Here is a 24,084-nt window from a genome sequence, read left to right as displayed (position 1 = left end):
TTTTTAATTGTGTGTATAATTAATCATTTACAATACTTATTAAATCAAAAAAATATTACAATGAAACAATTTTAGTAAATAGATAGATAACAAACCTGTAGCAATTCGTGAAAGTTGCTACTGTTGCTGTTGCTATCGTAATCTTTGGCAACAGTTGAAGTGTTGAAGATTGCAGTTGAATATTTGTTAAAATAATTTTTCAATTTTTCTGTTTGCAAAGACAAAAAAAACATATAAACGTAATATTATTATTATTACTCTATAATATTATTATAATATGGTCATTATGACGTGTCATTTATATAGCGCCTTTTGCATAGCTTCCTGAGTGTACGGAATGAACTTTCTACAAACTTACAAGTAAAAAAATCTCTCATACATGTGCTGGGTAGCAATACAATAAGTAGGAGATCTTTATGCATTCGAACCGGGTCACGACAACGTCAACTTTAATAAATCTAAACAACTACCTGCTTTGTATTGTGATAGGAGTGTTGATTTTTCATTGAGAACGTCGCTTAATGACTTTTTTTCATCTTCTATGTCCCTTCTCAGCGTCTCAATTTTATCTTTCAAAATTTTTCTCTCTTGCAGTATCTTCATCGTTGAAACTTTCTTGGAATGTTTGCTCTTTTAGCAATTTTTACATAATAAAGGGTAGTAATAATATTCTATCAATAATTATAGTAAATCATTTTAATTATAACGTTTATTTATATTCTAATTTATTATCATCGCTATTATTATTATTATTGTTGTTATTATTATTATTATTATTATTATTATAGATAGCACGGATACTTATTGAAACTAATAACATGTGTTGTAACACAGATCTAGACTATCATAATTATACATATTAAAAATGGCGTTTAATATTGTTATAATTACAATTAAATATTGTTATAATTACAATTATAATTATGTTTAATTATATTTATTAAGAAATTATAGAACGAAAGATCAAACTAACAGCCCTATCTACGTCATCCTCATCGTCTTCTTCCTTTTCTTCATCATCATCATTATCATAGACACCGTTAACGTGGTCATGAAGATGATCCTCGCCATCTGATGTCCTATGCAGGTTCAAGCTAGATTCTCTTAAGTGTTCCAACTCTGGGTTTGAAAATAATAACAATTATATTATATTATTACGATTAATTATAAATTTTATTATAGCTAAATAAAATTATTAATAATGGATTAACTACATTAGTAATCATAGGCGTGTATGAGTGTACTGTATTTATAGGTGTACGTTTAAAAATTAACTCTTAATTAATCAATTACATGATTAATTAATCAATTATTTGATTAATTAACAGTTAATTAGTGAAAAAATGAAAGAATTATGTGTGTTTTTTTATACAATTCTCAAAGACATCACTGCATCATTGCACCGTCCAATTAATTAAATTATTTTTTGCAATCAGTTCAACTACAAACCTTGAACTGCCAAGTGATACTGTGATTGGTACTTCTGAAGTTTGCTCTCTAAAATTTCATTCTCTCTCTCAATCTCTCTCCTCTGCACTCTCTCCATCTGTAGGGCTTCCCTGATTGGTCAATTTCGATTTTCGAAGTTGGTGATGACGACGATAACGTGTCACTTACTAATTTATTCGCATACTAATTCAATTAACCTCTCAGCCAATTTGGCATTCTTCTCGGCAGCAGCATGCAGTCTCAGCTGATTGACATCCATAGACTCCGCCTTCTGTCTCCTCATGAATAAATTATGATAATCCATGCATAGCTTTAGGATGGTTTTAGCTGTGCGCTTGTCAGATGAGAAAAATGTGAATTCCTGAATGGTGATTATGTGGAAGATATTTGTGTTGTGCTAATCATTTTTATTTTCGTCAATGTACTCATTGTAATTGTCGTCATCATCATCAACATCAGCGTCATCATCATCTTTTTCTTCATCATCACCTTCACTCACTGGTGTATGCTTATCAATGGTCTTGATGATGAACTTTTTTTGATGTGATGAAAGGCGGCGAATTTCTGAAAACGGAAAGCCCAACTTTAGATCGAGCTTTCTGATTGGTCAATAGATGACAAAATTAAAATATTATGAATAAATTTGCATACATTAATGAGCTTAATTGATATAGTATTATTATTCGAATACTAATTTTAATAAATTTACATAATTAATCGTCAGCCTAACCCATAATCTTTACTGTATACCTTCAAACCATCGCAGTAAACTCCGAGCACTAAATCATTATTATTTTTGTTTGTTACGTCGAAACTAGCCACACCGTACATCTCTAAATCCTGGGCCACCTTTAAATACTCTAACATGGCGTCCTCCCTAATCATCGACTTGTGCTGCTTGTACCAAGTTAGTGTAATCTCCTTCCACTGTTCGCGAGAGAGAGATGGATAGTCGCTGAGAATTCTAAACGATCATAAAAATTCCTATATAACTACTTTTTTTTAATCAATATTTTGCGAGAAAAATCAAACATAAAAAAGATTACCAACTTATCAGGGATCCATTTTTCATCGAAGATGATATATTTATAATCTTTGTTATCATCGTAGTCCCCGTACCTGACAACGAAAGCGTATGAGGCCAGGAGGACGGCCACTTCGTACGGACAGTTGACTCGATCGTTCAGGATTGCATCTTTCACTTGCAAGTAGAAGAGTTTCTGCCGGTGGATTAATGGACGAATGGATAAATGAATGGATGAATAGATGGACGGATAGACAAATGAATGGTTGAATGAATAGATAGATCGTAACGTCATTTATTTATTTATTATTATGGTTGCACCGGAGCTTAGCTCCGACTCCGAACCGGATATCCGACATATTTTCACCATCCGGCACTATCCGAAAAAAGTTACGAGATAGTTGGTCGAATAGTTAATAATCATATCGAAGAACATGTTCGCCCGTTTTAACGTATGTTTTCAAAAAGTGCTATACGGTACAGCCCTATTTATTACTCACTCCGTCAGCAGTTCATCCACTAACTTACCAGAGTAACATCCTGAATGACATCCTTCTCGACGTCCTCCGGGAACAACTTCACTAACAATTTTAACATGGCGACAGGTGGCGGCGGAACGACAGAATCAGTCTCGATATTATTATTCAACGAGTTCGCATGGTACATCCCTGATTTGCCTAAATACTTCTCAATCTGGTACATCACTCTTTTACTGAGGTTTAACCATACTTCCTTACCGTCCTTATCATCTAACTTGAGACCGAAGTACCATTTTTCCCTAATAGATAGGGTCTGCATGACTTGATCGAACAACTGTAGGCCGGTTGTCGATGGTAAAATGCTGAACTGCAGTTCCGCATCCATCGAATTTACTTGAATTATCACCTGATTGGTTGATGGGTTGTTGTGGGTGTGGTTATTAGTTTCATTGGTTGATTGACTGGTTGATTGATTGGTTTATTGATTGGTTGATCGATTGAAGACGATTAAAAAAGTACTAATTGGTCGATTTACTGTTTGATTGAATAGAGATGATCCAATTCAATGAGTTGACTGCTCAAACATGATTGGATTGGCTGATTGATTGACGGTGCGGTTATTGTAATAAAATATTGATTGATTTGGTACTTGAAGATGATTGGTTAACAGATGATGATTGATTTATTAGATTATCATAGACGCGACGAACAAATTAAACTACGACGAAACCAACTTGTTTTGGCATGATCAACTGTTAGTGATCAACTGTAGCTAGTGTAAATCCTTGGAAATGGTTAATTTAAATTTATCAAAAATATCCTTAACAAAATCAGTTATCAATCAATGAGTAACCAACTAATACAATAATAGTAATAACCAATATAACTGCCAAATTCATTGAATAAATTAATAATTAACGAAAATAAAATGTGAAAATTAATAGAAAAATTATGTAACAGCAGCAATGATAATGATGGGCAACTTAACAACCAACTAGAACTCTTGTACATATAAATTCATTCCAAATAAACATGACAGATATATTTATGGAGTGTATATATATATATATATATATATATATATATATATATTATAAATATATATCTATATATCTATATATATATATATATATGTATGTGCGTGCGTGTGTGAGAGTGAATAAGCATGATTAAGAATCAATAGAATTAATTTGCATACTAAATACCTTCCATAATGAATGCTTTATTTTAGTTTGGTTTGATAGTTGACTGCTTAATTAGCTGATCATCATCATCATCATTTTCCACATCATCATCATCATCATTTTCTATGTAGTCATCACCATTAATCATAATTGGCCTTATCACCATCCATTATTTTTAACCTTATCATAATCTTGCTCGTCGTCGTCGTCATCGTCGTCATCATCATCATTGCTACTTTCTTCATTCATCACCGCCTTCATCATCATCTTCGTCATCATCTTTATTCATCATCATCATTTTCGTCATCATCTGTGATGTTGAATGAATGAATGGATGGATGAATGAAAGAGAGATTGCCATTTCATAGTTGACCTGCATAATTAAATAAATCAATTATATGGAAATATATGAAGGTAATGAATGAAGAATACACACACAAACACACAGTATAGTATATGATAGGTAGTTGAGTCTGTATAATGTAGTGCAGCAATCAATTTGATAAGCATTTGGTTATTGATGTTTAATGTTTTAATGTTAATCACTCAAAACATTTGACAGTTCATATGTGTGTGGGTCTGTAGTACATCATATTGGATCAAATAAATACATAATTAGGTATCTAAATCCTATATGTATATTATATGTTGTACGCATTTGTTTCTATGCCCATACAATCAAAACAATGCACAAAGTGCTAGAAGAAAAGACAAAAGTATACAACAACCTTAAAAATTAGTCATTAATATTGTGTTAATTAAAATAAAATAAACTACACATCATTGAAGAAATGCTTAATTAACTTCACTTACAATACAGACCTTGTAGTTAACTGCACGAAATGGCAGATTTAATTTCTATTTTTTTATATTATAAGATATTATAATATTATATTAAAAATGTTTTACTATTTTTTTTTAATTTTACATGCACTAACTCATAACTGACAGCTCTAGTCTACAATCTCTACATCTACAGTCTCTAACTAACTCTATAGTAAAACTAATCTTCTACTAAACTGCAACAGTAGTTATTGCCTAATTACCAATACTTACATATCAGGCGGTGTAATATGAATTTTGGAATTTAAAATTAGTTTTCACGATGTTGGTGGCATGAATAAATTAGAGGCTAGGCGAACCACCAGGCACATACCATCAGGCGTGTCTATTTAAAATTTAAATCAGCAGGCACTTCTACAGGTGACGTTTCATTAAAAGTAAATTTTAGTAAATGCATTTATTAGGATGCTTCTATTTGACGGATTTGCGATAAATTAGCTTTTGTGAAATTTCCGTTAATAAAATTGTTAGTTTCTAGTGAATTATTTATGTATTATGTAAATAATATAAGTTTTCTACGGTATTCTAATCATTTTATATCTATTTTTTCATCTGTTTTTAACTTAAACTCAGTTATTTGGATGTTCTTTAATTAAATTCACATATTTATTACACACGGTTCAATAATTTTTAAATTTTAAAACCTCACAAATTTGAAGAAATATGAAATAATTTGGATCCCCTAATCACTATTAATTTGTAAGCTGGACCTGCCCATATGTTTGCGTTTATATACTTTTATATTTAAGATATATATATATATATATATATATATATATATATATATATATACATATAAATATATTGTATGTTTTACTATGGTTGATTTGATCTGGCAGATTTTTTTAATTCCGTGTCTGCTGTTAATTTATTTTTAGATGTCTGCCGACGTTTCGGTTATCTTTTTAATTATTTTTTCAAGATATTAATTTCATTTTAATTGTTTTTTTTTCAAATCATTTTTTATTTTATATTTTAAAAATTCAAATGTGTCGGCTTGTCATGTTCTACATATTGAACTGTTTTATTTTATATTTTTTTAGAAATTTTTTTAATATTTTTATTAATTAGTTGGCCTGATTTAAAATTAAAATTTGAAATAAAACTAAAAGATGAAACTTTTGTCCTAGTTTATTCAGTTAATTTAATTAATTAAATTATCGTTTTTTCATTAATTCTTAATTTTGATGTATTTTTTACGCTGCAATTAAAAGACAGTTCTGCCCTTAGTTACTGGCCTAATTGTCATTTCAGTAACAGCAGCATTCTGGCTTGGTCGAAAATTTCTATTTAGCATGGCTCCACCAATTACCCTAATCAATAAAGACACTAAATATTCACTCAAATTAATTGAAAAGAGGGTTATTATGATGAATAATTTATTAAATTAATTTTAACTTAAACAGAGATTAATTTTCAAATATAAATTTTGCTAATAAATTGCCAAAATTCTCACATTTTATTAAATTTATTAGTAATATATTGTAATATACATTTGATTAGTTAACTGTTTATTTCATCATTTAATCTAATCATAATTTAGTCTTTGAACCATGACACAAGAGTTTTCAAATTTGAACTACCTTCTCCCAACCATGTGTTAGGTCTGCCTGTTGGTAAGTCATCATCATCGCTATCCTCATCATGATCATCATTTTTTATTATTATTATTATTATTGTTATGAAACTAAACTCAAAAAAATAAAAAACTCTAAAACAATCTACTTTATCTATCTAATTTTAATTTAAAAATACTGTGGTAATTTTTTGGATATATACATCCAACGGAATTTTAATTTTAATGCTTATTCAGGACAACATGTCTTCCTGACTGCAAAGGTTGATGACAAATTAGTGATAAGGCCATACACACCAATATCCTGTGAAGATGATAAGGGCTACATGGAACTCCTTGTTAAAGTTGTTGTTTAAATGTTTTTTTAATTTGTTTTGTTTTTTAATAAATTAATTTTGACTGAGACTAAAAATTTGCAGTTGAAAGATTTCTATTTACGTTCAAATAGTTTTTTTTAATGCTAGAACACTATTTTTTCAAGTGATGAATACAATTTCATTCGCCAGGTGTACTTCAAAGGGGTCCACCCTAAATTTCCTGAAGGTGGAAAGATGACTCAATATTTAGAGAACATGAAAATTGGTGAGAGTATTGACGTGCGGGGACCAAATGGCTTGCTTGTCTACAAGGGTCTAGGTAGTCTTAACTATTTAAATATTTCAATTAATTATTTTTTATGTAATAATTATACTATATTATTTAATTATATTTTTTCTTTATTTTTACAATTAAATATTAATATCTTCGACAGGATTGTTCAAGATTCAAGCAGAGAAAAAGTTGCCAGCCAAAGATCATAAGTACAAAAAGCTTTGCATGATTGCTGGTGGTTCAGGTTGGTTTTTGTAGTAAAATATTTTCTACTTATTTTAATATAATTAGTGAAGAATTATCATCTCATTAACATAATTTATTAATATATGCATGCACTGCCCAGGCATAACACCGATGTACCAGATGATTCATTGCATACTTAAAAATCCCAATGATAAAACTCAACTCTGGCTGCTCTATGCCAATCAGGCTAGTTTAAATATACGGTTTATGAACTTTGAAAATTTGTAAAATTATTTATTTTATTAATTTGTTGGTTAAGTATTTTAAAAATTTTAATTTTCAATAGACCGAAAGCGATATTTTATTGCGCAATGAGTTGGACGAATTGGCAGCTAATCATCCTGATAGTTTCAAGTGTTGGTACACACTTGACAGGCCACAACCGGGTTTTTTATTTGCTCTTTTTTTAATTTCATATTTAATTTGGATTAATTTTCGGTAATTAATATCAACTGTTTTAAGTGAATTGTAAAATGGTAATTTACTTTTTTTTAAACAACCATTAGATTGGAAGTATAGCACTGGCTTTGTGAATGACGAGATGATATCCTCTCATATGTGTCCGCCGGCCAGTGACGTGCTGGTCACCATGTGTGGACCCCCGCCCATGATCCAATTCGCCTGCACACCTGCACTCGATAAATTAAATTACAAAAATAGATTTGCGTTTTAAATGTTTAAAATGTTCTGGAAGGAGAGAGGAAGATGAAAAGATGAATCCGGATTTTTTTAAATTGCGCTGTTAAATTAACTAAACTTTCAAAAATTGGCTAATAATCAAATTATTTAAGTTCAATGCTTCTTATATATATATATATTTTTTTAAATGTATCTTGTTTTTTCGTTACACTCTATACGTTAACGAACACTGAACAGTTGAACTTGCCTGAAGGAGGTTTTTGTGTCCTATGAGTTTATCTCAATTCTTTTGAATGTATCATCCATATAAATAGAATATATTCTATTTATATGGTGTCATCTTATTTGTATATTGATGTGTAAAGTAATGAGAATTATTATCGTTTGACGGATGTTTGTCGCGTTAGAGTTGATTGCCATCAGGATTAATTTTATCGCAAAATTGCTAGAATTCAAAAATCGAGCATAGAATGATTAAGAATGAAGCTGGAATGATGCATGGAAGAAAAACGCACCCAATAGCAAAACAACCACATTGTGCTAATTGACTTCCGCTGCCACTTGCAGTTTGTCCTAACTCATTTTTAGAGCACGTGTTGGCGCCAGATTGCCTGGGGACCGATCAGAAGTTTCATTTCATCTACTTTGAATTAGTGCAATTAGGTAATTTTTCAAACCGGCTTTCCCCGAAGTTTTGTTTTTCATTTAGAATTCATCTTAAAATCACGAATTGGGAAATCGTTGTAGATAGAAAAATGGATCAGAACAAATTAATTGAAGCCTTGAAGGCCACCCTGATTCCGGAACAGAGAGAGCAGGCTGAAGCTTATCTCACCGGGGTTAGTTTTTTTCATAAAGTTTATTTTTAAGATATTTTTTACACCTATTTATCGTAAAATAAACCACCCAAAACTGACTCATAAATAAAAAACATTCTGTCTGGTCTGGATTGCTGCAATTTTTTCTGATGGTCCAAAATGGCCCCACCAGATTTTGCATCTTGTTTTATGTAGAGTATAAATATATATTTGTGGTTTTGTTTTTTTAATGAATTAAAATTTAAATTAAAAATGGTGAACAAACGTAATATTTAATGAAAAGGTTCAAAAGATCATCAACTTTGTCCCTCAACTGCTTCAACTTGTCATGAATCCGGAGATCGACACTGCTGTCAGGCAGTCAGGTTGGCGACATCACAAAACTTTTTTTGATCTAATTTTTCTGATTGTAGAAACTCAATTATTTGCACTGTCATCACAATGTTAACTTCACATCAACCAATCGCACAGGAGCCATATATATGAAGAACATGATGGCCCAATACTGGGAAGACAAGACCAATGATGTCAAACCAGGTCAACCAATCCCCTTCTGTATACACGAGAATGACAAGCAGATCATCAGAGACAACATTGTACAGGCCATCATTTCACTTCAAAATCCAATCAGGTTAGTTTATTCCAAAGTTAGGTCACAATATGAATATTTATATCACAACTCTGATTAATTTGGTTGATCTAAATTTCAGTTTATGTCTAAGTAATGTTGGTTAATTTAGTTTGATCAATTTGCCATTTTTCTGTGAAGTTATTTAATCAATTGACCAATTAGAGTCCAGTTATCAGTCTGTGTGAGTATCATAGTGAAGAATGATTATCCTGGCAAGTGTTCAGGCATCATTGAAAAGGTCATGGCTATTTTGACCTCCAGTCAGCACGATGCTTACCTCGGCGCCCTCATCTGCCTCTACCAAGTAGTCAAACATTATGAGTAAGTTTTTCAGATTTAGTTCTATATATTAGTTTGCTTTGGTTTGACGGACGGTATTTTGAAAAGTTATAAAATATCGGTTTGTCCATAAATGCAGGTACAAGAAATCAGCAGAGCGTGACCCACTTAATGATGTCATGACCCATATTCTACCAATCATACATCAGCTGGCTGCTACACTTCTTGAGGACCAATCAGAACCCAGCATCTTGATACAGAAGCAAATACTAAAAATATTCTTTGCACTTGTTCAAGTTTGTTCACATTTAACCTCTTTCCATTTTTTTATTCTTTCATTTGTTCAGCTGTTGTATTTGTTTTTTAAACATTGTTTAATTATTCATTTGTTTAATATTTCATATTTACACTCATCCATTCCATCATCTCTGTCTATCCACTCGCAAATCAGTTCTTCTTGCCACTCAACCTCATCAATCACAATGTCTTCACCCAATGGATGGAGCTTGCTCGTCGCATCACTGAACGACCCCTACCTCCACACATCGACGAATTGGACGAGGATGAACGAGGTGACACTGTCTGGTGGAAATGCAAGAAGTGGGCTGTTCATCTGATGACCAGATGTTTTGAGAGGTTGCAGCTAGATGTCATCATGCAATACCTCTCTTTTTTCTCTCTCTCTCTCCCTCTCTATCTCACTCACACACATAAATCTTCTCATTTGTTTTCTGTCACTAAATTAATTGGTTCATTTGTAATTCTGTTGTCTAAAAGAATTGAATATGTCAAGGGAATAAGTGATAGATTAATTGTTTGGATTAGTAAATAAATGAGTGAAATTTTGTATGAATGAATGAATGAATGAATGAATGAAAAGCTGTTAGCTAAATTTATATTAATGTTGAAATAAATGAGTAAACATTGATTGGCACAATGCAGGTATGGTAGTCCAGGTAATGTCTTGAAAGAGTATGCTGAATTCTCTGAATACTTCCTAAAAACCTTTTCTGGTTGGTTCATTAGCATTTCATTAATATTGGTTAACTAATTAATAATTATAACTGTCTAAAAATACTTATAATGATGATTGGCAGTTGGATGCCTGCAAGTGATTATGGGTTTGCTGGAAAGGTATGTTAAAAAACAGTTTGTCGCCCCCAGAGTTTTGCAACTGTCCCTTCAGTATATTGATATTGGGTTAGTTGATTGGTTGGTGGGCTGGTTGTTCATCGTTTAGTTGGTAGGTTGTTTTCCGATTGGTTGGTTGACTGATTGGTTGTGTGTAAATGCTTTGTTGGATGAATGAACTGTTGGTTGGTAGAATGGTTTACTTATTTGCTGATTGGTTGGTTGATTTATTTGTCAACGCAATGTTTTTCTGTCAGGTTTTTGTTCAATGTATTCTCTCTGTTTTGTATGTTTTTATGTTTCTCTGGGGTTTTTTTGTTTGTGCTTGTGTCTGTTACGAATGTTTTAAAAAATGATTGTTAAAGTTAAATTTTCCAATTGAATCTCCTACATTAGAATCATCCATTCTCTTACATGGAAAGCTATGAAGCCACACATCCAGGTTTTTACTTTTATATCATTAAGAAACTAATTAACTATGTGACTATTTACTCTGATTGATTATTATTCATGATGATTCATTTAAATATTAATGAGACTGTCTATTAATATTCATGTTGCTACAGGTTGTAATTCAGGACATAATCTTCCCGCTGTTGGGTCACACAGACGAGGATGAGGACCTCTGGAAAGATGATCCTGTTGAGTACATCAAAGTCAAATATGGTTAGTAATGCTTCAGTCTTATTCGTCCAGCTTTCTAACCAATAGCATCAGTTGGTCACTAACGGTAGAAATAAATTACTACTTATCAATTCTGGACTTTTCTAACAGATATATACGAGGAGTTTTTCAGTCCGACAACAGCAGCTCAAAATTTATTGGACGACGTGGTGCGCAAGAGGAAGGAGGTTCTAGCAAAAACGATGGCCTTTTCTGTCCAGGCACTCATGTCCAATGAAGAGAGAGTTAAAGATCAGGCACTGCATATGATTGGCTGCCTGGCTGATGTTTTGCTCAAGGTTTCTGGCCAATCACAAATTTCAAAACTTAATTGTTTCTACTTAAGTTGTAATGAATAGATGACGTTGATTGACACGTTACTTCTTGATGCATTAAAATTCGGTTTTTAATAAAGTGTAACATAAAATTTTAGAAAAACCCTTACAAAGATCAAGTTGAGCAGATGTTGGTTGCTCATGTCTTTCCACACTTCGCCAGCACTCAGGGCTTCCTTAGAGCCAGGGTGGGCAGCTGGTTTTTTTTATTATTGTTATTATTATTAGTAGTAGTATTATTATTTAGTTGGCTTGTTAGGTTTTTCGAATTTGTGATTATACAAACTTAATCTGATTTGATCAGGCCTGCTGGATGATGTGCAGTTTCAGTGAATTGAAGTTCAAGAACCTGAACAACTTGCAGCTGGTCACCGAGTCATTGTGTCGTCTGCTCAATTCCGATAAGGATCTGCCCGTTAGAGTTGAAGCCGCCGTAGGACTCCAGAAGTTATTGTCTGAACAATCCAGAGGTGGGAGGAGTTCTTGAAACTCATTTACATAATTTATTCACACAATTCAAATGGATGCTTTAAATTAATTCATGTTCTACTACTTACCAGTTAAAGATATGCTTATTCCTTGTGTGCATCAAATATTCAAAGGTAAGTGCTGTTTGCTTTTTCATTCTTTCATACAATCATTCATCCATTCATTCATCTACTCATTCATTCATCTACTCATACATTCATTCATTTATTTATTCATTCAACCCTTCTTAGATCTGCTAAGTCTGATGCAGGAAACAGAGACTGACAACATCTCGGGCTGCCTGCAAAACTTCGTTTACACATACTCAGAGGAGGTCAAGCCTCTTGCCGTGGAAATAACTACACATCTTGTTAGTGCTCTCTGATTGGTCAATTACGAACGGGAGGGTGGAGCTTTGTTTATGAATAAATTATAATTCACATCAACCATCAATCAAACAGGAGCCATATATAGTTTGTATTTTTTTTTCATAAATTTTTACCAAGGCGAGCACGTTTGCAAAACTTGTAGAATCCTCTAGCACTAGTGAGAGCAGTGATGACAAGTCAATAGTAATCATGGGCATACTGAACAGTTTGGAGACCCTTTGCCAAGTTGTTGAGGATCAAAAAGAGGTTCCAACATTTTATTTATATTATTTTCATAATAAATAAATAGATAATTATTTTATTTATTCAAGTGAAAGATTTCGTCTACCCACTTTTATGATCTCAATTTTTGTTTTATTTCTTTTTTTCATTTCATCAGTCGACTAGTTGTCATTTATTTTATCCGTCCCATCTCGCAGATATTGCACTGCATCGAAGGGATAATAATTGAGGTCATCAAAGTCATACTGAGGTACAATGTTTCAGGTTTGTTTCACTCCACTCCTTTGAATGTATTGTTTTTCTAGTTTGTTTCCCCCAATTAAAATTATCAAACCCCTAATAATTTTGGGAAATTTCGTCTCCTACAACAGAGTACTTTGAAGAGATGCTTTCCCTAATTTATAGCCTGACCAGTTCCCAAGTGTCCCCACAAATGTGGGATGCCCTTCCCATCATTTATGACCTCTTCAAGAAAGATAGCAACATAGACTACTTCAGTGACATGATGCCTGCCCTACACAATTACATCACTGTCGATCCACCGGCCTTCTTACAACAGCCAGCTAGGATTGAGATCATGTACAATATGGCTAAAGATGTCAGTGATTGTTTGATGTTTGTCTGCTTGTTTGTTTGATATGTTGTTTATTATGTTTCTGTGTGTGTGTGTGTGTGTGTGTGTGTGTGTGTGTGTGTGTGTATGTATGTGGTGTGTTAATGTTTCACATTCTTTAATGAATGCTGATTATTGCTATACTTGTGTTTTTGCTACTGTGAAAGTGCATATGTTCATATGATCATTAGTGCTGATGTGTGTCAGCATGCGTTCATATGTTTGTGATTAGCGGCTCACTTCTTGTCTCATGTTATGTTAACATATAAATGGCCTGACAGATTCTGAATGGCGAACTTGGAGATGCTGGAGAAGATGCAGAAAGTCACGCCGCCAAGCTGCTCGAAATCATGCTGCTTCAATTTAAGGACCTTACTGATCTTTCTTGTAAAGTAAGAAGACTTGCCAACTCTTCTGCCGAAATCGTTTAAATGCTATTGTGTGGTTGACTCATTTGCATAATTTATTGAAATACCAATCATATTTTCCAACCTGCAGATGACTCCAATCTTCATCCAGTTGATTTTGTCTCGTCTCTCGCGCCCCATACAGACCACGGAACTAAGAACAATGTGTCTACAAGTCATCCTCGCTTCCATCTTCGTCAATCCATCTCTCACATTGCACATCCTCTCTGAGGTTCAGTTCTCTAATGCCGGGGACCATTCGATGATTAGGCAGATCGTTATGCAGGTCATCGAGAACAGTGACTCTTTTTTCGGGTGGGCTGCTTTCTTCATTATAACCTAAAGATACATTTCATTTAACTGTTGATTATATATGTTTTTCAAGTTGTTTATTTACATTTCAAATATATTTGACGTGTTTTCAAAAAATTAAACTTGCCACTATAACCTATTTATAGTCTTTGAATCACTCAATCACCACCCAACCAACCAATCAGAGTGCACGATCGCAAAATGTTCATCCTCGGTTTCAGCACCCTGCTGAGTCTGCCGGAAGGTGCTCGACCGCCTGCCATCAACGATCTGGCTCCAAAGATGCTGTCCTCACTCATCGTCGTTTTCAAAGGCATTAAGAAAGCTTATGAATGTTAGTCTAAATAGTAATAAATATATATATATATATTTTCTCTCTTTCTCTTTCTCACTGTGAGAAATTTCTTGCAGTAAACTTACATTTTTTAATATTTATCCCATCAGATCAGTCCCAACAGGAAGAGGAAAATGAAAAGGAAGAAGAAGATAATGACGAAGAAGATGCCGATGATAACGAGTTGGATGACGATGATGACGTCATCGATCATGAGGGAGAAGACTACCTCGAGAAGATGGAAAAGGCTGTACGTTGTTGATTGGTTCATTGAGTGTGTTGACCATTAGGATGCTGTTGTTTGATTGGTTGATTTAATGTTTCCATCTATTTGGAAATCTACATTTTGTATCCTAATTTGCTTTCATATTTAGGATGAGGGAGATGATGACGACGACGACGACGATGAAGACGGTGACGAAGAGACAATGTTGGAATCGTACCTGACAGTTCTCGACGGGGAGAACTCACCTTTCGAAGAGTACCAGATGTTTAGGACTGTAGTTGAAGGTGGTGGAAGTTTGTTGGACGTCGGTTGTTGACATAATTTTGTTGTGGTTGTTGTAATGTTTTGGACTGTTTGAGGTGGTTGTTGTTGGTCGGTTGATTTTGTTGCACTTTTTGTCTTGTTTTAATTTTTATTACTTTATATTATATTATTTTGTTGTTATTGTTATTGTTATTTTTAACTGTCCAGGCATCCATTCAAAGGACGTCATGTGGTATCAGATGTTAACAGCTACTCTCACGGAAGATGAAAAAAAGGAGTTGGAAGATATATTTCGATTGGCTGAGCAGAAGAGGGCTGCACAAGGTAGGGCGCCTCTCATTGATCCAGATTATCTCATGAATATTATTTAGCACTATATAAATAATTATTATTAGCACATTCATGAATATTAATTAGTCATAATCTGTTCATGCTTGATAGAATCAAAGAAGATAGAGATGGCTGGTGGTTATAATTTCCCTTCAACTCAAGTACCCAGTAGTTTCTGCTTCGGGGGCGGTCCTCCGGCATCATGAATATTCAATTAGCAACCGTTTCTTATAAAAAAAACATGGTTGATTCGTTTGTTATAAATACTATTATTATTTTATTTTCATTATTATTTCGATTTTATGCTTTTTTTGAGTCGTATTTAAAGTGTGTTGCTAGCGTTATTTATGTACCATATATGTGTGTTTCAATGATTTTTAAATTTCATTCATTCATTTATTTATTTATTCGTTTTTTTTCTAGTAATAGATGAAACTAAATCGAGATGACGTTTGTTAATTTCTCAATTATGATTTTATGCCAAACGTTTTAGTATACTTTCAACGTTTCAAAATTCGGATTATATATGTATATATGGTACGTATGTATGGATGTGTGTATACATATATATATACACACATATATAAATATGTAAACACATATATATATGTGTGTGTGTGTGTGTGTGTTAACGTATATATCTAGTAAATTAACAACAATTTTGAAGTTGAACCATGAAAATCCTTTTGGAAACAAAATTCAAGTGATGTAATTACAGACATTTCATTCGTTTTCAACCTTGAAACTTCATTTGTTCAACTATTCCTTGTTCTTTTACATCAGCAGCGGACGTTAAATTTTTAAATTTAGTTTTTTAAATGTTCTCTTATTTAATTTTATTACATGCGATTTGGTTTAAATATCTAGTGGAATGACCTGATTAACCGAAACTTATACACTTGTTACTTTTGGATATATGTGTGTATATAGATATATGATGGAAGATCATATTTTATGCAGTATTGCATGAATTCTACCGAACAATTCAGCAGAATTCATACAATACCGTGTGTGTGTGTGTGTGTGTGTGTGTGTGTGTGTGTGTGTGTGTGTGTGTGTGTGTGTGTGTGTGATCTGGTTTTGTGGAGGTCGATGGTCGCCAATGTCTTGAAATGATAAGGTACGAGAAAGAAGGAAAATATATATATATATATGTGTGTTTGAAGGAAACCATGTTTTATACCGTATAGAATACAATACTATATATGCGTATATGGATGGTTTGTATGGGGCTCGTCGCTGTCCAAGTTCGGTTTTTTTTTTTTTCATACTAAATGCATGTATTTTCACGATGTGTTTGTATGTACTTTTCCGAGTCCCAAATATTGGCATTGCGGCCCGATTTTACGCCTTTTCTTTAGTTATAGTTTATTTTTTATGACGAATCATGATTTGTTCACGTGCTTTTGCGGTCTGTTAGTACCATTTTTACGGTGATTCGGGTTCATGATGTTGAAATAATTAGACAGGGTTGCCTGGGAACTTATGAAGCGCTTCAACATGTGGCACCATATCACGTCACTAGATTTTGCTCTGCTGTTCTACGCACATTTCGTCATTATTCATCTCTCATCCTCCTTTCTCTATATAAAGAAATTGTTTCTAATTAATTTCACTATTCATTGCCTGTAATATTGAGTTAATTATCGAGTAAGTAATTCCTGTCGAGTGCTCACTTTTCAAGTTTATTTCAAGTTTAAAATACAAAAATGACGAGTGTGGATGCTGGTACCAATCACAACAAAAATGTCGAAATGCGACGAAGAACTGGACGTTCGGAAAGTGGCAAGGCTCTGACGGACAGCGGGTTTGTCCGGATTATCTTTTATTTCATTTAATGTTCACTATAAAGTATAATTCTTGAAATTTTGGCTGTTGACACTGGTTACTGAGTAATTTTCTTGCTCTGGCCTGTCCTGTTGCTAATTTAAAATTTCTCTTTCATCGTTTACTTTTAGGATATTTGAAGATTCCCAAATACTGAGCAGTCCCGGCGAAACTGAAAAAGATTACAACACTTATAACAGCATAGAAGACAAATTGTGCACTTTCACCAACGATTTTGGTAAATTTTATTATTTTTTTTATTGAATTTACAAATTTTACAACTTATTAAAAATGAGTTTTTAATAGTTTGCAGCAAAATTGCTGGTGCCTGTTAATTAATTTATCTATTATTTGGCCATATTTCACTATTGCCTTCAGATAAACTGGCAGAAGCTGACAGTTTGTCGACAGTAAATGCAGGTGAAGCAGTTAAAATCAGATTGACGCGAGATGAAAAGTTTCATATAGCTCCCATAACTGTCATGACCATGTTTCAAAGAGCTGTCAAGTCATTTCCTTACAGACCTGCATTAAGTTAGCCTGGCTTGCTAGCTAGCCTATCCTATGTTCAATTAACTTTCATTCTAATTTTAAAAGGATTGTTATAATATAATTGGTTGTGACTGAGTCATTTATGATTGTTTATTTATATAATATTTATAGTGCAGGATGTATTTATCAGCAAGATATTAATTTTAAAAATGAAATTTTCAGTGTACCAACATAATCATGGCCAAAAATGGAACTGTATAACATTTGAAGAATATTATGACTTGACTCTGAAGGCTGCCAAATCTTTCATTGCAGTAAATATTTTTTTCTCTTAGAATTTACATTTATATCTACTTATGATTCATTTTATTTGGCTTCTATTTAATCAGCCTTATCAATAATTACATGTGAAACTTGACAATTGTTACATCCATAAAGGTGTAATAAAATTTCAGGCAAACATATTTTACTAAAAATTTGTCAGCCATTGATAATATTAACAACAACGAAAATTGACAGTGTGGCTTGGAGGAGCACCATGGAGTTGGGTTGCTGGGGTTCAATTCCTGTGAATGGTTCATATCCTACATGGGCTCTATCATGGCTGGAGGGTTGGCCACTGGTATATATTCAACTAATGGAGCAGAATCATGCTGGTTCGTACTAAACAACGCAAAGTGCAGTGTTGCAATTGTTGAAAATAACGCACAGTTACAAAAAGTCTTGAGTGTGTGGGAAAGGTTGCCCCACTTGAAAGCCATCGTGCAGTACAGAGATCCCCTGGAGTGCAACATGTCGAATGTATACACGTGGGAGGAGTTCATGAAGTTAGGGAATGGATTAAGTGATGGAGAGTTGGAACGTCGTTGGGCGAACCAGGCTCCAAACAAATGCTGCACACTCATCTACACATCCGGAACAACCGGCGATTCAAAAGGAGTCATGCTTAGCCACGATAATCTAATTTGGACTGCAGCAGTGTGCGGCCGACAAGCTCGTCTCGATATTTGCGAGGACGTGCTGGTCTCGTATCTACCACTAAGTCACGTGGCTGCTCAGGTTCTCGACATGTTCATCCCCGTTGTCTACGGGGCTACTGTCTATTTTGCCCAACCTGATGCCCTCAAGGTTGCTTAACATCATTTATTTATGTCATTGTAATATCATTTTAGTTGGCTTATATTGTTGTTTGTTTGTGTAACTCATGATATTTAGAATAATTGTTGAGAGTTCAAAGTTTTTGGACATTTGTGCTTGAATTGTTCAACTCTATTATACATTTGAAGTATCTTTAATACAATGCTGGCAATACAATAATGTTTGGTATGCTCTTGTAAATGTTTTAAAAGATGGGGATGGGCCAAATGAGTGCATATAATTAAGTGAGTGGGGTACAGGCCTCATCTATATATCAAATGATTATAATGGTATGAACGAAGGAATGTCACAATTGTAACTGTGTTGTCCTCTTGAAGTACTTAATATCTTTTCTTATATTTTTTTATAATTTTAAAATTTCAGGGTAGCTTGGGAGAAACGTTGAAGGATGTACATCCAACTGTGTTTCTGGGCGTGCCTCGAGTTTGGGAGAAGATGCAGGAGAAGATGGTGGCTGTTGGCAAGACTCAGGTCAGTTGTGCTATGGAGAGGTGGTGTGGTTTTTTTTAGTCACGTGCATTTACACACACACTCACTTACACGCACACAGCAGATATGCATATTATACACTCATGTATAAATGTATATATTTACTATTAATACTTTACAATGAACATTGAACTTTTTTCATTCAAAAAGGGTGTTGTAACGAGAACGTTGGTTGAGGTAGCCAAGTACATAGGCTATTGGGGAAACATGTCACTCATGAATGGAGGCACCGTCCCGTACGGCTGGACCCTGGCAGACATGCTAGTCTTCAAGAAGGTCAGGAAGGCTCTCGGTTTTGAGAGGTGCAAGTTCTGTATGTCGGCAGCTGCTCCCATCCTGAAGGACACGCTCGACTTCTTCATGAGTCTCAACATGCCAATTCTTGAGATATATGGCATGAGCGAGAGTACAGGGCCTCATACGCTATCGTTTCCATGGCAGTATCGAACGACTAGCTCCGGTGTAGAACTTTTTGGCGTCCAGACAAAACTGTCGGGTGAGGATTCAGAGATCAGGATGAATGGAAGAAACGTTTTCATGGGGTATTTGAACATGACCGAGAAGACAATCGAAACGTTGGATGAAGATGGTTGGTTGAAAAGTGGTGATCAGGGTAGGAGGGATGAAGATGGATACCTCTACATCACGGGTCGCATCAAGGAACTCATCATCACGGCCGGGGGTGAAAATGTTGCACCCATCCCAATCGAAGATTGCCTCAAAGAATCTCTACCCTGCGTCAGCAACTGCATGCTGGTAGGCGACGGCAAAAAATTTCTCTCCATGCTCATCACATTAAAAACAAAAGTTGACGTCGCCACGACCGAACCTCTCGACGAATTACATCCATTCACAATCGAATGGTGTCAAAAAATAGGCCTCCCCAGTGACGTCACAACTCTGACCCAGTTACGGGAACACATGGCGGGAAAGGTTGCCACGGCGATGCAGGCAGTCATTGACAGGTGCAACAAGAAGGCAATTTCCAGGGCGCAGGTCATTCAGAAGTGGTCCATCCTACCGAGAGATTTCTCGATATTCTATGGCGAGCTCGGTGAGTTGGCTCGCTGGCTTCGTAAAAACTTTTATTAATTAATTTGGTAATTAGTTAATTAGTTCAATTGATTGATTAATTCAATTAGTTAATTGATCAAAGAGTTATTTCGTTAGACGGTTGAATGTTTTAAATTTTGTTGAATTTCTTCTCCCGCAGGGCCAACGTTAAAGCTGAAGAGGAAGGTGGTTGCCAATATGTACAAATCCACTATAGATGCTTTCTACGCACAATGATGATGACGAATCTTTTTTTTTTCATTTATTATTATTATTATTGTTTTTGTTATTATTATTGTTATTATTGTGACTCTTGTTTTTGCTATTACTTATAACATTGTATTATGTGTTGACAAATTAAAGTTGAGGAATTAGTTTTGTTTGAGCGTCATTAACTTTCTTTAGCTAGTGAAATTAGGAAAATTATTGTATTCATTTGCATTCTTTCCATGTTCTTTCTTCCTTTCATTGATTCTCTACATTCTGTTTTTTTGGACGGTACTTGCTTTGTATGCTTGCTCGCTTGTGTATGTGTATTTATTTGTATGTTTATTTGTTTGTATGTATGTTTGAGTGTTTGTTTTGTTTATTCAAATTGTTGATCTATTTATGTATTTGCGTCAAAAACAATTAACAGTAATTGTAAACAATGATGATGATGAGGTCAATGAATGATGGTGATGAGTCATCGTTAGCACCGGATTATATTGATTGATTAATTAAATTAATTATATTAATTAATTAAGTAATTAGTTAATTTCATCATTATGCTTCTTACTTTTAGAAAATATGATTTTGCATAAAATTTTATTTATTTATTTAAACATTTTTTTTATTTATTTTTATTTTTGTAAGCCATATTTTAAACTATTTATATGCTGTGTGTATGTGCGTGTGCGTGCGCGTGTGTGTGTTGAATTGTTTGTTACTGTGTGTATTTATTTATGTATGTGTTTTATTTATTTATTTATTTGTGTCTTTTGTAAATAACATACACTCTCTCCCTTCGTTTCACATAGATCATTCATTCTAGAATTATGTATTTTGTTCATTTATTACCTAAGAGAAGGTATTTTTATTTCTTGTCTACTTGTATTAGGTGCAATTTAATTTCTTTAAGTCATTTATTTTATAAGTTTCTTCTTCGTTGTTTGTTTTCCTCTTTAAGTATACAGCAGCTCTATTGCACCGTCAGTCTAACATATTTTTAAATAATTTAATGGCCATACTTCATTTTAGCTTATTCTAATTTTTTCACACACATGCACACACATGTATATATATATGTGTGTGTGTACACAGTATTGTATATATATACGGTACTGTATAAAGTATGGTCTCCTTCTGACTATATATATATATATATATATATATATATATATGTATATATATATATATATATATATATATCAAAACATAATGTCTGTTTCTGTTAAATTGAAAATCTGAAATAATTAAATGTTAAAGAAGTACGTTTTGATTTATTACTACTAACTAATTATAAATATTAATAATGATGTGATGAATAAACTGACTGCTATCAGTGAGCAGATGTTTGTCAGTCTTGTTTTTTTTTGTTATCCGTCGATCATTGAAACGAATATCCGGTTAAATGTGTCTGACATATAATACCGACATAGTCGGTAATCGGTAGGAGCCGCAAAGATTAAACTCGATTCGGGGTTATTTTACTACTGCCATATAAATCTAAGACTACATTAGATGAGATTCATTAACTTTCCTCCTATGTGAGGTCGGTATTCGCGCGCCAGGTTCATTGTATTTCATTATTTAAACATGGAATCATCGTCAGGTAACAAGGATGATTCTCTGCTTAGTATATACTAATGTATATACTTAATACTTATAATACTTAATAATATACTTAGTATATAATGCATATACTAATGCATATACTTCCATGTGAGGGTTGAGTTCGAGTGCTACATAGCTCAATTCCTGTACTAAATTTTATGGTAAAATAAACAGCTGTTGTCTTTATTTTTTCATAATTTAACTTAAAATGTACACTTTGGCCAAAAAATTATATCTTTTTGTAGTTACACATTCAGACATTCGAAGAAAGAGAGTTACACAGCAAAGCGTAAAAAATTAAGAAGCAGAGTTTTACATTATATGAACGAACACTGACTTTTTTTTAGTGTGAGTGTTTGTGCGTGTGAATGTGTGCGTGTGTGTATGCGCGTGAATATGTGTGTGTGTGTGTACGTGCGTGCGTGCGTGCGTGCGTTAGAATTCGCTGACTTGTAATAGGCGTATGAAATAATTTGAAAGATTCAAAAAAACAAAAACGTACACAGATAAAAAAAAATCTCATAGACAAGAAAATATAACGCAGAATAATTTGAAATAATTTCATAAAAGTTACGCGCCGCATGATTTCAAAGGTATCAAATTTATTTTTTCAAGAAAATCAAATAAAAAAAATTCGCTCGCAAATTTCCTTTCCTTGGAATGATCAAATATTTATTTAACGTCAAATTGATATGAGGGAAAAAGATTTGAAATTTAATTTGTCATTGGTGAAAATTATTTTCATCGTCGTCGTCGTCTTCGTCGTCATTGTTATCATCATCATCACCACTACTATCATCATCACCACCACCATCATCATCATTACCACAACATCGTCATCATCATTACCACAACATCGTCACCATCATCACCATCATTACCATCATCGTTACCACCACCACTACAACATCGTCAACACCATCAACAACATCATCATCAGGAGCGGCAGTAGCAACAACAACAGCTACAACACATCAACTTCAACAACATCATCATTAACAACAACAACATCTGAATACATTTTTCATAATATTCTGGAAAGCTCTTCTGAAATCCTGGTTAAAGATGGTGTAGATGACAGGATTGAGAAAACTGTTCAGAAACCCCAGCCATACAAAAACCTGCATCACCTGAAAAGATGAATGAATAAATGAATGAAAAAATAAATAAATGAATGAATGAACCCACAAACGAACGAACGAATGAATGAATGAACGATTGAATGAATGAATGAATGAATGAAAGAATGAATGAAAGAATGAATTTTTCATGCCTGGTGACATAATCAAGAAACTTCAGTCTCATCATCCTTGAGACATTCACGCATGCTTAACCTTGCGTGTAAACGAATTACTTCATTTGAAACAACAACTCCTACTACTATTACTTCTGCTGTTGTTGCTGCTACTATTGTTACTACTTCTACTGCTGCTGCTGCTACTACTGCTGCTGCTGCGGCTACTACTACTACAAATGGTAGTATTTCATTCAAAACAACAACAACAACAACAACAATCATTATGTGTAACAACGCTAAAAATACCATTCAAATACAGCAGTAGCAACAACAATAACAACAACAACAACAAAATAACACAACAACAAAAAAGACACAAATCTTTTGCAAACTCCAGACACAAAAAATACATTTGAATAGGAACAAAAAACATTTAAAAATTTGAAAAAAAATACTAAAACCGAAAACAAATTTGTTTTACTAAATAAAAAAAAGTCGAAAACGTCAAACAAGCATAAGCAAACAAACAAACAAGCATAAGCAAACAAACAAACAAACAA

The 24,084-nt window shown here is 33.6% G+C and overlaps 5 protein-coding genes across 5 annotated transcripts in view; 3 read left to right on the top strand and 2 right to left on the bottom strand.

The window, feature by feature from the left end:
• Positions 1-1,621: 1,621 nt before the first annotated feature.
• Positions 1,622-3,352, bottom strand: HELRODRAFT_84614 (hypothetical protein; the record flags this gene model as incomplete). Its single annotated transcript, XM_009025095.1, has 6 exons — positions 1,622-1,810; positions 1,949-2,048; positions 2,180-2,413; positions 2,500-2,669; positions 3,002-3,103; positions 3,179-3,352. Coding segments are annotated over 6 exons (969 nt in total), but the record flags the coding sequence as incomplete, so codon positions are not given.
• Positions 3,353-5,531: 2,179 nt separating this feature from the next.
• On the top strand, positions 5,532-8,419 carry HELRODRAFT_185829 (hypothetical protein). Its single transcript, XM_009025170.1, has 9 exons — positions 5,532-5,875; positions 6,194-6,340; positions 6,523-6,595; positions 6,793-6,899; positions 7,062-7,191; positions 7,307-7,390; positions 7,493-7,578; positions 7,679-7,778; positions 7,899-8,419. The coding sequence occupies exons 1-9, from the start codon at positions 5,858-5,860 to the stop codon at positions 8,063-8,065; spliced, it is 912 nt and encodes a 303-aa protein (XP_009023418.1). The 5' UTR covers positions 5,532-5,857; the 3' UTR covers positions 8,066-8,419.
• Positions 8,420-8,786: 367 nt separating this feature from the next.
• HELRODRAFT_113778 (hypothetical protein) lies at positions 8,787-16,340 on the top strand (the record flags this gene model as incomplete). Its single annotated transcript, XM_009025169.1, has 25 exons — positions 8,787-8,870; positions 9,133-9,214; positions 9,321-9,480; positions 9,643-9,801; positions 9,899-10,055; positions 10,211-10,395; positions 10,702-10,772; positions 10,857-10,959; positions 11,287-11,332; positions 11,457-11,556; positions 11,665-11,852; positions 11,987-12,076; positions 12,193-12,358; positions 12,449-12,490; positions 12,608-12,726; positions 12,863-12,991; positions 13,165-13,231; positions 13,339-13,565; positions 13,862-13,972; positions 14,079-14,302; positions 14,485-14,633; positions 14,744-14,883; positions 15,008-15,143; positions 15,331-15,447; positions 15,565-16,340. The coding sequence occupies 25 exons, from the start codon at positions 8,787-8,789 to the stop codon at positions 15,657-15,659; spliced, it is 3,147 nt and encodes a 1,048-aa protein (XP_009023417.1). The 3' UTR covers positions 15,660-16,340.
• A 704-nt stretch (positions 16,341-17,044) lies between these two features.
• Positions 17,045-21,118, top strand: HELRODRAFT_101643 (hypothetical protein). Its single transcript, XM_009025168.1, has 8 exons — positions 17,045-17,260; positions 17,412-17,524; positions 17,665-17,814; positions 17,995-18,086; positions 18,292-18,900; positions 19,294-19,401; positions 19,570-20,473; positions 20,633-21,118. The coding sequence occupies exons 1-8, from the start codon at positions 17,163-17,165 to the stop codon at positions 20,707-20,709; spliced, it is 2,151 nt and encodes a 716-aa protein (XP_009023416.1). The 5' UTR covers positions 17,045-17,162; the 3' UTR covers positions 20,710-21,118.
• A 2,164-nt stretch (positions 21,119-23,282) lies between these two features.
• The window catches only part of HELRODRAFT_84436 (hypothetical protein), a gene marked incomplete at both ends in the record, with an annotated part of 3,722 nt that continues 2,920 nt past the window's right edge, over positions 23,283-24,084 (bottom strand). The window contains one exon of the mRNA XM_009025073.1: positions 23,283-23,417. Within this exon, the coding sequence (XP_009023321.1) occupies positions 23,283-23,417 (135 nt within the window). The remainder of the gene's footprint in view (positions 23,418-24,084) is intronic.

Source organism: Helobdella robusta, assembly GCF_000326865.2.
Source record: "Helobdella robusta unplaced genomic scaffold HELROscaffold_40, whole genome shotgun sequence".
NCBI classification, from domain to species: Eukaryota; Metazoa; Annelida; class Clitellata; order Rhynchobdellida; family Glossiphoniidae; genus Helobdella; species Helobdella robusta.
The sequence above is the reverse complement of the archived record's forward strand: the minus strand, read 5'-3'. Positions and strand labels throughout refer to the sequence as shown.

Excerpts from the sequence above, each read along its gene's own strand:
- HELRODRAFT_185829 (XM_009025170.1), top strand. Across the intron at positions 6,596-6,792 it reads TGTGTTAGGTCTGCCTGTTG|GACAACATGTCTTCCTGACT; the intron begins GTAAGTCATCAT and ends ATGCTTATTCAG. Across the intron at positions 7,579-7,678 it reads GGCTGCTCTATGCCAATCAG|ACCGAAAGCGATATTTTATT; the intron begins GCTAGTTTAAAT and ends AATTTTCAATAG.
- HELRODRAFT_101643 (XM_009025168.1), top strand. The coding sequence starts at position 17,163 with ATGACGAGTGTGGATGCTGGTACCAATCACAACAAAAATGTCGAAATG. Across the intron at positions 17,815-17,994 it reads TCCTTACAGACCTGCATTAA|TGTACCAACATAATCATGGC; the intron begins GTTAGCCTGGCT and ends TGAAATTTTCAG. Across the intron at positions 18,901-19,293 it reads CCCAACCTGATGCCCTCAAG|GGTAGCTTGGGAGAAACGTT; the intron begins GTTGCTTAACAT and ends TTAAAATTTCAG.